This window comes from Miniopterus schreibersii, assembly GCF_964146895.1.
Source record: "Miniopterus schreibersii genome assembly, chromosome: 13".
NCBI lineage: Eukaryota > Metazoa > Chordata > Mammalia > Chiroptera > Miniopteridae > Miniopterus > Miniopterus schreibersii.
Genome location: NC_138113.1, coordinates 39,985,598 through 40,001,407, shown reverse-complemented (window position 1 = coordinate 40,001,407; position 15,810 = coordinate 39,985,598). Strand labels below are relative to the sequence as shown.

Here is a 15,810-nt window from a genome sequence, read left to right as displayed (position 1 = left end):
CCTTCGGAGCCCTGGGAGAGCCAGGCTGCAGGGGTGACTGATGCGCCTTTTCCACCCACCCGACCTTCACTCCCACTGCACACACAAACTGTTCCTTGGCCCCAGGGCCAGGCCCAGGGCATTGGGTTTCCCACAGTCACATTCCTGCCTCCATAGCTCATGGCAATGAGACTCCCAGGCTGGGGCTGGCAGCCACGCGGTCTGCGGCCACGCACTCTGTCTTGGGCTAGCTGTGTAAGGGATCCTGCTGCTCGCCCAGGGGACTGGGTGGCCTCCAACTGCTGCTGCCCAGCTGGCAGCCATGGCTCTCTGGGGCAGCCTAAGCTTAGAAGGATGAGGAACACTCTCCCTCCCAGATGCCATGGGGCTCCCCCAGGGGTCCCCAGAGCCAGCAGCCAAGCCCACTTTAGTCTGCTGATGGCTCTGCCCCAGGACCTCTGTGTAGCCACCACACTGGGAGAAGATGGGCAGGTTCTAGGGAAATAAGCAGTTTCTATGAAAGGGACTCCTCGACTGGCCTGAATAAGACCCAAAGACCAGCAAAGACCACTAGCTTATCTGAGATTCCTTCTGCACCACACATCATTTGTCACAAGTACACACACCTCCTCCCTCTGGTAATGGTTCATTACCTGGTACGAGGCCTATGGTCAGGTTCAGGATCTATAAAGTGGAGGCAGGACAGAAGGGGCAAGAGCAGAGGTGGATGCAGCACAAGGACACAGGCTGAGCAGTGGGGTTCCCAGGCTGAGCAGGCAGGGGACAGAGCCACAGCAGCCACACCCACGGTGGTCAGGAAGGAAACAACAGAGCCTCAGAGGTATCCTAGGGGCCCACCAGGGCACCCCCTTCCCCAGCACAGTCAAGCAGGTGGGTATGGCAGGTCAGCTGCCCTCCTTGCTTTATGGGGAGAACTCAGTTCCTATGCATGATGGACCCAAAGAACACAGGTGACAGAGCTGTTGGGAAGGGAGCTACTACTGGAGGGCCCCCATCTCTTTTCTTATGTAAACAAGATCAGGACCCCACCCGCAGAGCTGGAGCCGACACATGGCTCATGAGAACAGATCATTAAATTTTCAGCCATTTCGAAAGGCGGTTGTTAAACACGGCCCTTTGTAAACATTAAATCACATACATTTATAATTACAGAAATTAATTCAAAAAACAAAGATGATAAATACCCAAACTCATCGCTTCCTAATTATTTTACAGGCTTTTACTGTTGTCTTCCTCCTAAGGCTGTGTCTAGTATATCTGTGGGGTGTATAGTACCATGTGCCACTGCCCATCTCTTCCCATCTCCACGTTCATGATGTCACATTGCCAGCATGGAATAAGCCACAGCAGAGATATTTACACCATGGGAATCAGCAAATGCTATGAACCAGGCTGAATTTGTTGTCTGGATTTGTTTTCTGAGAGCCCATTTTTTTTTTTTTTTTAATACATCTTTATTGATTTCAGAGAGAGGAAAAGAGAGGGAGAGAAAAAGAAACATCAATGATGAGAGAGTCATTGATTGGCTGCCTCCTGCACACCCCCGACTGGAAATCGAGCCCGAAACCCGGGCATGTGCCCTGACCAGGAATCGAACCCCAATCGCCTGGATCCTAGGTCGATGCTCAACCGCTGAGCCACGCCCGGCCGGGCCCGAGAGCCCGTTATTAAACACTGACCTGCACAGCCCTAGAGTGACCTGCCAGGAGCTCTTCTTCGCTGTGGTCTTTGCTGGGACATCCAAAGAGCAACATGGTGGTGTAGGGTAGGGTGCTACAAACTGCACAGCCCCATCACTATCTGTAAGATTGTCCCCAATTCTCATGTGAGGAAAGCACAGCTAGAGTAATTATCACTTGTCTTCTCTGCACCTGTTTGCTTAACAGTAAAATGGGAGTACTAATAAAACTCATCTCAGGATCACTGGGAGAGTTAAGTGAGATAATAGAGGAACAGGGAAGAGGGCAATGCTTGACACATAGTATGTGCTCTAGAGCAGCTGGCAAACTTGTCCATAAAGGGCCAGAGAGGAAATACTTTGGCCTTTGAAGGCCATGTGGTCTCCTTTGCAACTATTTGGCTGCCCTGCAGAGGGACAGCAGCCAGAGAGAGCGCACCCACAAGTGAGCGTGGCTGTGCCAGTAAAGCCCTATGTCCACGAACAGGTCCAGGGCCGGACTTGGCCTGTGGGCTACGGGCTTGCTGAGCCCTGATCTATAAGGGGGAGATTATTTTGTTATGCTGTTATCACCCCCATCTGATAAGTGAGAAAACTGGGATCCTAGGGTGGCACAGCAAATTAGCTGGCAGAGCCAGGGATCTCCCAGCACCCCTTAGGGCTCTTTCCAGCTCCTCCTTCACAGAGCTCAGCACCTGAGCAGGGCTCTGAGGCAGGATAGGGCCAAGCGCCAAGTCAGGAGGACCTTGGGGAGCCCAGGACCCACGTCACTGCCCCGGCTGCCCTGGCCTCAGTTTCTAGGGAAGCCCCACACAGGCCAGCAGGCTAGGCCATAGGAGGAGAACCCTTTAAAAGAGGGAACTCAGGAACACACAGACCTCCCTTCCTACTTTGGGCTGATCGCAACCTTAAGTGGAATAGCAGCTGAGGGTGCAACCCCATTTAATTTACAGCTGGAGCCAAGGCTTGGAAGCAGCTGCTAAACTCCTTGCAAAACTCCCGGCAGGACCCTGGGGACAAGGAGTGGAATCAGGAAACCTGGAGAATCCACGATGCCACGTGTGGGCTGGCGTCATGTGTGTGCGTGTCCCCCTATGGTTTCCACGTCTTTGCCTGTGGAGGTTGCAGAGTACGCTCTAGCAGGTTCTAGCCCACGACAGAGCGCCTCAGTAATAAGAATAACTGTATGTCCCAATTTGCCAGGAATGACCCTCGCCGTTTTCCAGCATGGTTCTAAATAGTGTCCCAGACCAGATAATGAATTATAAGGTCATCCTAGGAACAGTGGATGCAGACCCTCATGCATGTACAATGACTTACATGGGGGTACCCAGCATGTCCACTTGGCTGTTACACACACATTCACAAGCTGGCACTTTGTCCCAGATACACAGATACATAGTTGGGCCCTTCAGACATCATATCCAAACCTCAAGCTAGACTGACCCAGGTTGTGCACAGTTAGAGGAATTGCCCAAATGTTTTCTATGTGAGGGAGCAGGAGGGGCAGGGAGGCCCTGCTTGAGAGGGCAGCCAGCCTTTAAGCTGCCCTGCTAGCACAATGCCAAGTACAGAACAGGTGCTCAATAAGCATATTCAAGAAACAGAATGCAGGGACACCTGGAGCCACCTCCCAGGACGAGTAGATCCGTCCATGAGCCTTGGTTACTTAACGAGGCGAACCCCTCTCACCTCTCAGGTGCTGCCCTTGCTCAAAGCACCGCTCTGGGAACCATACCTAGGTGCTGGGTGCACAGTAGGGCTCCATCCAGGTCCAGAGATGGCCCCTCCTCTCCCCACTCACATCTCTCGTTCTTTTCAGACAGTTCAAATCTCAAATTACTCCTTTCAGGCACCAGCCTCTCCCTGACCTCCCTCCCAGCACTTCTGGCTCCCAGCTCCCCTTCCCTGACCCCTGGCTGGGGCTTGGAATGCCTGTCTCTGTAAGTCCTCTCCACTTCAGGTGTGGACTCAGGCCCCTTCCAACCACTTCGAGGCTTCCCAGGAAGGGGCCTTGGTACTAGCCCCCTCCTGCTCCAGGAAGGACAAGGTACCTGGCTATGAGAGGCTGATGCCCACAGCCAAGGGCTCTAGCCAGGTGCCACCGCCCTCCCTAGGACACCACTCAAGGACATAATGCCCAAAGAAGAGTGGGGAGATCCCAGGGAGAGAGGGCAGAAGAGTGGCTGTTCTGGCCTTGGTTCCAGACTGACTTGCTGTGCTGCTGGGCAAACCCCTTCTCAGGCCTCACTTTCTTCTGGGGTAACATAGGGGCTCAGAGGTGTTCTAGAGCAGCACTGTCCCATGTGATCGCCAGGTGTGGCTACTGAGCCCTAGAAATGTGGCTGGTGTTACTGGGGAACTGAATTTTCTTATTTTAATTCTTTTAAATGTAAATCTAAGCCTCATACAGCTAGTGACTACCATGTTGGACAATGTGGTTCTGAACCTCAGTCTCCCCACCTATAAAATGGGCATAATAATAGAATCCAGCCTTCTGGGGTCACTGTGAGACTAGAATGGAATGATGCATAGGAGCTCTCAGCCTGGTCTTTGGTGCATGGTAAGATGGGCTTTAGTATTTCCTATCCTCTTTGGGATCCTGATTCCCTTTAGAATTGAAGAAAACCATGGACCTTCCACCAGAATTTCCCATTGCAGACACATACGTGCCCACTGCACACACATTATACACACTGCACACATGTGTACACATGTATCACACACATAAATGCACATTGCACACATTTCGTGTGCACACACATCACACATGTGCTCACACATCAGACACGTGTGCATACAAAGATCACACACACACACACACACAACTTCGCATCCAATTTCAAGAGGCTCCGGGAGCTCCGAAGCCAGGTGGAGAGCGCCTTTCGAACGTGAAAGTCCCTTCCAGCTTTAAAAACTCCGAGGCTATGAGAACAAATTGCCGAGTCTCTATCTCCTTCCCTCCCTGCCCAGGATCAGGCATCTCAGAAAACCCTTCCTGACACTCAGGGCCAAGCTCAGAGACAGGGCTTTGGAAAAATCTTTGTATGGGGAGGGCAGGCCCAGGGCAAGGGCGACAGGATGGATTCTGTGAGCTCATCCCGGCAGCCGTCACCAGAGTTCCCAGAGAGGCCGGTGGCGTCAGGAGGGGGTGACTGGGTGGGAGCCCGTGGTGGCGGCAGCAAGGGGTGTGGGGCAAGGAGAGGGAGGCTGGATGGAACGCGCTATAATAGCAGCTTTGTGCTCCGCTTCCCAGTTCCCTGGGAACGCCAGGGAGATTATGAAACCCGGTGTCTTTGGGAATGCCAGGATATTAGCTGGAAAAAGAATAATACGAAAATAAAATAATGCTCACGATGGAGACAGCAGACGATTAGCAGACGGAGCCAGGGCCTCCTGCTCCGTGGAGGGAGCCAGGCTTGGCCCCAGCAGAAGGTTTCAGGGAAAGGCTACCCGTGCTAATGAGCAGACAGAGCCTGCCTTCCAGCGAGACGTCTTCAGGAGGGGAGCTGGCAAGTGAGCCCAGCTTGCCGGTGAACACGTGGGCCCAGGGAGGGGTGGTAGTAGGCAAGGGGGCGCCACAGGCTCAGTCCCTGGGCCCAGACACCCAGAAATGTCAGATTACCAGGAAGGCCACCTGGCCACCACCCGCAGTCCCTCCCTGGACTCCTTTAGGCTCTGCCTCCCAATGTCCCCCTCCAAAAAGCCTCCCTCATTAGACCCTGTGGCTCTGGAGTGACCCTTATTCGGCACCCTTGCACTTCAAAGATGCAACTTCTAGTGGGTTTATTCACGTTTACATGTGAATGCCTCTATTCCTAATCAGACAGGCATTCCCCATGGGTCAGGCCTCCACCAGCAGGCCCAGGGAGCATTGGAAGTAAAGAACATGCTTTCCCACCAAGGAGCAGGGAGAACAAGTCATCTTTCCCTGCCTCCCTCTCCAGGACCCTGGCCACACAACTTCAGCCAAAAATGGACTCAGATAGGCACCCAAGTGGGGGGTAGCAGTGTGACCACCTCTCTCACCTTCATGACACACTGTGCATTTTACATCCTCGGTACCCAAAGGTGGTCCTTGGACCAGCACCATCGCATCACCCAGAAGCTTGTTAGAAATGGAGACCCTCGGACCCCACCCAGACATTGAATGGAGAGTGTGGTTTTAACATGATCCCCTGATGGCTCCTGGGTTCCTTAGGGCTGAGAAGCACTTCTTTACATGCATCATGTCCCTAACTCTTACAACAGCCCTAGGATGCAGTGACTTTCTGATGAGATAACAGTCACTAAAGGGATAAAGGCCCAGTCCACAGCTAGAAAGAAGAAATGGAACCAAACCTTCACCACTCAGAAGCCTCACCCTTCCCACATGCTCCTGCCACGTGAATCCACAGGCATTGGTGGCCAGTCGGCAGAGACCAGCACCCGGGACAGGTGCTGGGTCCTGGCACCCAGAAAACCCAACTGTCTGCCTGCATGATGCAGAGTGGACTTTTGCCCTGTGCCTTGCCAGGCATCGGTATATCCCGGGATGAACAGCAAGCTCAGGGATGGGAACCCAGGCTGGCCTTGGTCCTGGAAGGAAGCATGTAAAGATGACCATGGAAGGGGTGTGTGCATGTATGCATGTGTGCATGTGTGTACATATGGGTCTTTATGCTTGTGTGTGTGTTGGTGCAGATAGAGGTTGGATTCACTCGAGTGCAGAGTGGTCAGATGGTTCCTGTCAAACGGGCCCATGGCCCTGCCCCAACGCCGGCCACGCCTAAACACTAGCCAAAACTCTGTACTCCTCCAACTACAGGTTGTGGATGCAGCCCTCCATTCCTGTCTGCCCGGTTCTCTAAGTCACCAAGTGCCCCAGACTCAGATGGTTTCACTGTGTTGGTTCCTTCCATATACCGCAGGCAAGTCTCATCGGTCTCACCATCTATCACCATCTCAGTTCTGCTGACTTGACATTTGACTTCAGTGCTCCCTCATGACATTTTCTCCCACAGAAATAATAAACAAATCAGTTCCTCTGTTTCTGGGAAATGCCCCGCTTCATTCTCCCAGTCACCAAGCCATGGGGGCTCGGCAGTGAGGCCCCCAGCCCTGCTCATCTCCCTCCTCCAGGTTCTGGCAGCCCCAGAGCCCGCGCACGCTTCCACCCATGCACCTTCAAGCACCTCTGGCCTTGTGTACTCTCTCCTCCTGGCCCTACCACCTACCTCACAGCTGACACTTGGCCCCATGCCCCTGGTCTCCCTGCCCCGGGCCGCCTGGCAGGCAGCCGCCACATCCGTCTTTCCCACACAGCAATTCACCGTGTGTGTCAGACTTGCCAGGGCCAGCCGTGAACTCATCGTTGCCTCAGGTCCACCCCGCCCCAGGTCCACCCCGCCCCGTTGCCTGGTGATGGGAGTCACCCCATTGTCCACCCAGTGGATCCTCTGAGGCCCACTTGACACTTTTCTCTCCAAGCCCTGCCACTCCACTTCCTTCCACTCTGGTCCCACAGCTCCCATCCCACATGGTCACCTGGTCCTAGGTCTCTAATCAAGACTCTTGATGGTCTCCTGATGGGAGGCTCTCCTTCCAACCATCCTCCATGGCTACTTGATTACTGGCCCTAAAGCCCAACTCTGACCAGCAAATTCTGCTCAGCAGCCCACACTGGCTCCCCAGTGCTCACTGAATAGAGTCCCATGGTCATAATCTGTAGCCCTTTGCCCAGCACTGTTTGGGGTTTTCTTTTCCTCTCCCCAACCTACTGGTTCTGTCAACCACAGAAAAGGCACTTGGCCCAGGATGGTCAATCAGAACATACTGTTCCTTACACACACAGGACTGCTACTGGAGCCACCAAGAACGTGGCATTCTCCTCTCCTCAGAGTCTCCAGCTGTGAGGAAAACAGAATCCTGGGAGGCGAGCTATTTTATCCAGTAGAGCTTTGCTGGCTCTAAAGATGACATCAGCCTTTGTCACAGGTGCCATCTTTGCTACCACGTGAAGGGAACCAGGGTGAGAACAGACCAGACAGGAGATCAAATCAGAAACACAGTCCTCGGGACATGTGAGAACCCATTTCCTGCCAAGCCTGATGCCTCATTCACCTCATGGGCTCTTACCAGCAACCTGAGCCCTGAAAACTCTCTGCTCTCTTTAGGAATTTGAGTTGAGTCTCCACCTGATGAAAAAAGTCCTGGTTCCTTAGGGTGCTGCCCAGCCTCCTCAGACCTTGCCCTGATGCTTAGGTCTGCCACAGTCTATGTCCTGACCCCCTAGCTAGAGCCACAAGACCACTGCCAGGCCCTGCCCTGTGCCTGAGCCAGGCCCATTCTGACAAGACACAGAGTCACAGTGGACTCCCCAGCCCTTGCAGCTGTGCTGCCCCACATATGGGTACCCAGCCTTGACCCAGGGCTAAGACCCACAGCTCCTCACCCCAACCAAATACTCACTCGTACACATGCACACACCAGATGCTCCACATGAACACGTTCAGATTCCATCATCCAGCACAGCTGGTAGGACCCGCTCCCAGGGTTACAACCCAAAGCCCCCTCCCCAAAGGGTGGGCAGTTGTAGCTGGATTTCAGAGGGGGGGGTCTCATCCTGGGCATCTCACTCCACCTCCAGGAACCCCCAGACCAATGGAGCAGGGAACAGACCATATCCTACCCGAATGTCCCCACTCAGACTGTCCAGGCAGGACCTGCTCATCTCTTTGAGGGAACCCACTGTGCAGACCCTGGATAACCTTGAGCTGACCCCAGTTCCACTGGCTCCAGAAAGTGCACACTGGGGCAGGACAGCCGGCCTAGGGCTCAGTTTCAGAGGCACATCCCTCCCAAAATTCCTGGGGATGCCATGCAATCAACGGTCTCTGTCCCAGGAGAACTCATGTCCAACCAAGGACATTCAGGGGTCATGACCTCTCTGGCTACTCCCATGGGCTAGGCCAACACCTCCCCAGTCTATCCTATGTCAGCCTCTTCAAGAAGAATGGGGTTCCATGGCTGTAGGCACAAGTCCGAGCATGAGAGAGCCAAGGCCCTCTCCCCCTGCTCCCATCTTGACTATACAAAGCTGCAGCGGGGCTTCTGGTGCGCAAACGGGAACAGTTTTATTGTAAGAGGGCACTGAGCCTAGTGTCCACTTTCTCCACATGCAACCCTGAGGAACTGAAGCCACAGTACCTGGTCTATGTTCTGTCCAAAGTTCTATCCTGGGGCCCCTGCCTCCTCTGCATCGGCCCTGAACAGCCCTGGGAACCCAAGCCGCACCCCACCCCACCTAGGCCCGGTGGGCACAGGGACATACCAGGGCCCCCTCAAGGGCAAACACAGCTGCAGGTCCTGTCTTCTCCAGCGGCTCCATGCGGCGGCGCCAGCGGCGGCGACGGAAGGCGTCTGTCTTGCGGTACTCCAGGTGAAACTTCCAGCCAAAGAGCGAGGCATACTCCCAGCCCTCGCCCTCTGCCTCCGCCTGCCTATGCTGCGAGGGGAGAGCAGAGCAAACTCAGAGGCTGCTGGAGGGTTTGCAGATAGTCCTGAGCTCAGCTCCAGCTGTGCCCTTCTTGCCCTCCACAATTCCCCAGCCACCTCACACCAGCACCCTCCAGATGGGAAAACCTGGGAGGACTGCCTGGAGTGGGGGGATGCTCTGAGCAGCTTCTACAGTGACAAGTGCTCTGGGTCAGAATGTCAGGAGAGGAAGACACTCCCTAGGCTGTGGGGACAACTGAGGAGCCAGAAACGGAAGGTAGACTGAAGTGGTGATGACTGGGCTTCAGGTTGGTTTGTTTGGATTTGGGGTGGATTTCATGAATCCAAGGTTGTCTTGTCATTTCCTTTTTCTCCGTCACATCCCACCTTATAAAAATGGAAGTGGGTCTGCAATTCAGAGGCAAAAGGAAGATTTCATTTCCCAGCCCCAGCTTTTTACCTGAGGCTGGGCCTAGGTCAGCCATGGAGGGACCTCCAGCTCTTCCCTTTACAGAGCCTAGAGGGGGGCCTGGAAACCCCTTCCTCCCCAGCTCCCCAGAAAGAGTGATCTTGGACTGTTCTCAGGCACTGCCTCAGATCTGGGCCATGAGCTCAATGACCACTGCCAGTCTTAGAGGCCAGCTTCTTCCTTGTCTAGGAGGGACACCGGTGGTGAGGATATGAGGCACGCTGCTTGGCAAGGCTTCACCTCTGTCCCTGGGGTCCCCTTCACAGAGAGTGAAGTCTGTCTCCTTCATGGAACCATGAACAGCTTATTGCCCAAGAGCCTTGCCTTTCCCTGGACCCAGTGACATCCATCTCAAGACGCTTTGTGCCCAAAGGGAGAGGAAGGGACAGGGGTCCTGCCAAAGGCTACTCCTGGACTGGGGGAGACCTGGTTCTTGAGGTAAAATTCAATGTGTACTTGGGAAAGAAGTACACAGACAAGAGGCCCCAGGGGAAGTGGTCTCTGAGGCTGTGTGGACACGGGCATCTGTGGGACTCTGGGAACAGCTGCGTGCACTGCGTGTGTTCACACATGCTCGCTCTGCACTTTCCTGTGTCCCATGGGGATCTGTGCACAGCTGTGGGCATGTTGGCACAGCTGTGTACACGTTCTCTGATGAATGGTGATGAAGCCCACCCAGGCCCCTTTATCAGGCAATGCACTCACGCAGTGCACCCACCACAAGCTGCCAGGAAAGTTGGGCGGCCACCAGTTCCAGTGGCCTCTTTCTCCCAGGAAGAGCCCATGCTGAAAGGAGCAGGCTCCCTGGGGAGGGTACATGCCCCAGCCCACCCTTAGCAGTCCTCAGCCAATGACTGGTGGCTAAGAGGTGCAAACCCCAGCCCCCTTGCCTCCAAGGGAGGCTGATTCTGTGGTGCTCCAGGGTGTGCCCTCCCCAAGCCACGGCTCAGGCCAAGGCTGATTGCCTGAGACCATGTCCTTGCTCCTGGCACTCCTGAGAGCACTGCCTCAGTAAACAAAGGTAGCAAATCCCTGTCTCAACTTGGCCTCTAGGACACCCAGGCCCAGACATATTCTAGGTATGTCTTTGCACCTCCCAGGTCTGTGTTAACTGCCAGTGCGCCCCCCTGGCATAGTCATGTGCATCTGAAGGTGTTCTGTCTGTGAGCATCTGTGCATGTGCTGAACATGATCTGGGTGTGAGCTGGGTGTGATCTGCTTGCATCTGTGTATGTGTTGGGTGTGCTCCGTGTGAGTGTTGGGTGTGATATTATGTGTGTTAGGTATGATATGTGCATGTATCCAGTGTGATATGTGTGTTACTTGTGATCTGTGTGTATCTGTGTGCTAGGCGTGATATGTGCATGTACTCAGTGTGATCTGTGAGCATCTCGAGTGAGCTCATGTACCTTGTACATGTCCTGTGTACACCTCTGTGTGTCTGTGCACACAAGTATGCACGTGTTCCCAGCGTGCCTTCCCTCAACAGGATCTCACCCCCACCCACCACCCACTGGGCTCACCTTCTTCAGAGCTTCCATCTGGCTGAGGTCCCTCCTGCGCAGGCGGACCCAGCGCCGCCGACGATGTGTGTAGTACATCTTCTCAGCAGGGACCCAGTGCCTCGGCTTCCGGTCCGGAGGGATGGTGATACTATACTCCCAGCCTGGGGGGGGGGGGGCACCCATCACTCATTGCCCAGCCACTCTCCATCCCTCCAGAGGCTCTCTCTTCACCCGGGGTCTGCTCACAGACTCACAAGCAGCCGCCAACTCCTAGTCTGTAGCTTGAAGTGAGGGCTAACCCAGGAAGTGCCCAGATGAAGCAGCCCAGTGAAGGCCAGTGTCCCAGGCTAAGGGGCCCTGCACTCAGCTGTCCTCACCAGCACACCTTGGGGCTCCATGGGCCACCCACCTTGCTCATCAACGGCCCGATTGAGGTCTGTGGACCACTCTTCATCTTCCCACTTCCAGCCCAGTGGGCACTCGATGTCATCCTTGGGAAGCACCTTCTCCCCATTCTGGGCAACACAGGACAGACAGGCATGAGAAGGGACAGGCTTGATCAGGGAGGCTGGAAAGATGCAACCTGACAACATACACTCTCAAAGTCCCAGGTGTGACTCAGGATCAGGGTCCTACCCAAGCTGGACCTCATACTGTCCCTCTGGTAACCGAAGCATAGAGGCTGGGGGCGTGGGAGCAAGGGAGAAAATGCCTCACCCTTCTTTGAGTCACAGGTCCCTTCTGGGCCCAAATTTACAGAACTCCAAAAGAGCAGAGCCCACCTGGCCCTGGAGTACCCCTTACCACATCTGTGTAGTTGTCACTCATGTAGATCCACTGGCCTCCAGGGAGCCGGGTCTGGTTCTCAAACACTTCCTCCACGAAGCTCAGGTGGCCCGCATCAGTGTCATAGAGCAGGCTGTGAGCAAGGGACAGTCAGTGCCTCTGCTGAAGAGGCTCCCCATCCCCACCCATCCACAACCTCAGCAGAGCAGCCCCAGGCCTGGGCCAACCTTCCTGCATCAGCCTCACCCCAACCTACAATACGACAGACAGAGGGGAGAGAGTGAGGAGGGGTCAGGGCCAAGGGGAGAGAAAGAAGGGAGACCGGGGAAGACCTAGAGACGCACACAGACAGTAGAATGCATCGCCACCCAAGACAAATAAAGAAAAGGGAAGACCAACTGAAGACACCTAAGCCTGGGGGCAACTGAGGCTCAGTAGATAATTGTAGAAATGGAAAATTTTATCAAGCTGTATACTTAATATCTGAGTATCTAACTATAATATAAATTATACTTCAATGTTTTTGAAGTTTAAAAAAAAACAGTTGTTGAATGTCAGCCAAGCTGGAAAAGAGAGGAGAGCGAAGCAGAGGTATCAGTGAGCTGGAGAAGGATGATGCTGTTCTGAGAAACACTGAAAAAGAAAGGACCTCAGGCATGAGAAGCGCTCCCACAGGGAGGAGGAAGCAGCTTTCTGGGGTGTCTTGGAGGAGAGGCTGCAACCAACAGAAGCAAAGTCAGATGCAAAGTCTGATGGAAGCCAACCTTGGTTCCATAATAAAGAACCTTCTGATTGTTAGAGCCCTTCCAGAGAGGAATGCTGCCTAGTGAGTCCCCAGTTCTGGGAGAGTTCAGGTGGGGGTCCCTAAGACCAAGGCACAGCTGGTGGGAGTAGGCAGAAGGATGAATAAGGCAGAGGCAGAAAAAGGGCTGAGGCAGACGAGTCCCCAAGCCCCCCCTGCCCACCACTCACGTCTTCTCTGGACACACGAACCAATCTCCAGCCCAGGCCCAGCCAGCCGAGGGGCGGAAGCTGTCCTTGGGTAGCTTGATCTTGCCCGTGACATCAGAAAACTTGGGGTAGGTAAGGCCTGTTGTGCCCCAGTTCCCGACCAGGGCCAGCTTGGTCTGGTTCTCATACTGGAGAGCAAGCAACAGAGAAGTGAGGGGGGCCCAGTGGCAGCGCGGGGGATGAGGGAGCACAGGGCAGGCCAGCAGGCACTCACAGTTTCAGCAAAGACGGAGAGCTTGCCCTCAGCAAACTGGTTGAACTCCTTCTCATCCACGGAGAGCCCGAACCAGAGCTTCACCCGTATCTGCACTGGCATCCGGACTCTGGGCACATCCTCCATGGGGTACTAGGTGCCAGAGAAGGACAGAAACCCAACTTGAGGGGGCCTTCAGGTGTGGACATACCAGCCTGACACCCCATCACATGTGTGCCCTGTTGAAGGACTTATCAGAATTTCATGGAAAGGGTGTGTGTGATTCCAACACCTTCTCCTCACCTGCCAATATTCCTTCCCTTCGAAGGAGAAGGCTGCATCACCCCCACCTATGTGCTCTCTGCAGAGACCAGGATTCCCCATTCTCTCCTCTCCCACCACATCGTCATTTCTGTCCTCTTCTAGAAAGCAGTGTCCAGCGGAATGTTCTGCTACAATGTTAATGATTTATATCTACATGGTCCGATATGGTAGCCACTAGCCCCAGGTGGCAACTGATCACTTAAAATGTAGCTAGTGTGACTGAAAAACTAAAATTTTTCATTTTATTTCATTTTTTCTATTCCTCACCCAAGGACATGTTTTTATTGATTTGAGAGAGAGAGAAATGTGGATGTGAGCGAGAAACAATGATCGGTTGCCCCCAGTATGCCCCCAGCCTGGGGATCGAACCCACAACCCAGGTATGTACCCTGACCAGGAATCGAACCCAAAACCTTTTAGTGTTGGGGATGATGCTCCAAGCAACTGAGCCACCCTGCCAGGGCTTATTTCATTTTAATTAAATAGCCACATATCGGAGAATGCAGTTCTAGAACATGTCTGTAAAGGAGATCCAATGATCCAGGTCTGGAAGGTGAACAGGTTAAAGCCTCTGACTTCATTTACGGTTGAGTTTGTTTGTTTGTTTGTTTGTTTGTTTTTCTGGGGGTTTACTGGCTGGAGGTTAGTGTGTCATCTGACACCCCTACCCTTTCAAGTGCGTATCAGTATGCTAACCACTATTCATTGGTCTTTTCAGCCTGAAACTTTCAGAAGTTCTGCCAAAATGAAATAACCGCAACAACCCAACATAGAAAATTTATTCTCCCAACTACTTCACCGTTTGATTGAAATCAAGGGTCAGATGTGGCCTGAGGAGCAGAAGTCCCTCACTCGTGGAAAAACACATTGTCCCTTAGAGGAAGTAACATACCAAGTACCTGGGCTTCATGTGCACAAGCTGGGAGGGGTACCTCCTCTGAGACAGGGAGCAGAATGAGACAAGAAAGTGGTTTTGATGGGTTGAGAAGAAGAGAGAGAGGCCGCAGCAAGGGGTCTCCACTGAAAGAGGAGGCCTGGAGGCCTGGGGAGAGAGCCCCATCCAGGTAAGAGGCTCGGGAAGGGATGTCATTCCAAGGCAAGGACGGTCTCACCCTTCACCCAGCCTCTCTGCTTTTGGTTCATCCTCAATGAAGCCTAGAGGAGTTCGTGACCCCGAGTGTCACCCCCACTGGAAACCTCCCCATGCCTGTTCTCTTCAGCTGTCCTCTCCCCTGGGGTGGTTAGCAGCCTTTTCCCCTCCAAACCACCAGCCCCAGGGAGATGGCAGGAATGCCTGACCCCCCTTCCCCCTCCACCCCCAGTCTCTTCCCTGCCCTCCCCCAGACGGGGCCAGCCTGCCGGACCCAAAATAGCAACAGCAAATAAAGAAATGTCTAGTTTGGGGCTCCTCTCCCTCTCTGCTGGTGCTCATTTTTTCCAACTTTGGTTTAAGTTAAGAAACACCAATGTTTTCTTGGTCTCCGCTTGCTGCCAACATTTTTGTAGAGCTTGCTCAGGAGCTACTGGCGGGGCTCATAAACTCAGTGGGGAAGACTTCTAGAAACAATTCTATATCTTTTTTTTTTTTTTTCTTGGAACCAGGGAAATTTTTCAGTTTGCATTTCCCCAAGGCTGCAGGGCCGAGAGGTCAGAGCCCAGAGCTCACCCGTTGGAGCATGTCCACCAGGCACCCCCCTGCAGCCCCACCTCCACTCTAGCCAGACAGCCTTCCCTGGGTAACCTCACTCGGATGTGGCAGCTCCTTGACTTCCTGTCCTTTCTGTCCTACAGGTGAGGAGCTCCCTTAGGTCGGAGAAAAGATCACAAGGGAAACGTGCCCTGAGTAGCATGTGTGCAGGTGGGAGGGGCAACCCACTGCCTGACACACCTCCCACCCTCTTTCTAGGCAAAACTGACCTTTCATCTGAAATATCAGTTACCCCACATGCAGATATCTGCTCATCCCTGACTGGGTTGACCTCCAGTCATGGAGCTAGTGGAGCCTCCTCTCCCCGGGGAGCAAGGGAGCTCCCAAGGAAAAGGGGAAAAGAGGGAAGAGAAACTAACATTCATTGACCACCTAGTTCCAGCAAGTCCCATAACCTGTGTTACCTAATTCAGTTCTCAAAACCTATGAAGTAGATAGCCTGAACTTCATTTTATAGGTGAAAAGACAGCCAACAGTTCAGAGAGCTCAGGCAATCTGCCTAAGGCCACACAGGATGCCAGCCAGCCCTGCGACCTGTCCACTCACACTGTGCCATTGAAACCAGTCCTCTCTACCCACCCCAGGCAGTGACAAGAATGACTGGCCAATGTGTGCATGGGTTGACCAACAGCCACTCAGAGGTTTGAGGCTAAGGTTACT

At 53.7% G+C, this 15,810-nt stretch overlaps 1 protein-coding gene across 22 annotated transcripts in view; it reads right to left on the bottom strand.

Annotated features, from left to right (window-relative positions):
- The window catches only part of DYSF (dysferlin), a 192,066-nt gene that overhangs the window by 83,982 nt on the left and 92,274 nt on the right, over positions 1–15,810 (bottom strand). For all 22 annotated transcript variants that reach the window (XM_081156856.1, XM_081156863.1, XM_081156854.1 and 19 more), the window contains 6 exons: positions 13,140–13,271; positions 12,887–13,053; positions 11,933–12,047; positions 11,538–11,643; positions 11,147–11,289; positions 8,991–9,164 (listed from right to left, as the gene is read on the bottom strand). In XM_081156856.1, the coding sequence (XP_081012982.1) occupies positions 8,991–9,164; positions 11,147–11,289; positions 11,538–11,643; positions 11,933–12,047; positions 12,887–13,053; positions 13,140–13,271 (837 nt within the window). The remainder of the gene's footprint in view (positions 1–8,990; positions 9,165–11,146; positions 11,290–11,537; positions 11,644–11,932; positions 12,048–12,886; positions 13,054–13,139; positions 13,272–15,810) is intronic.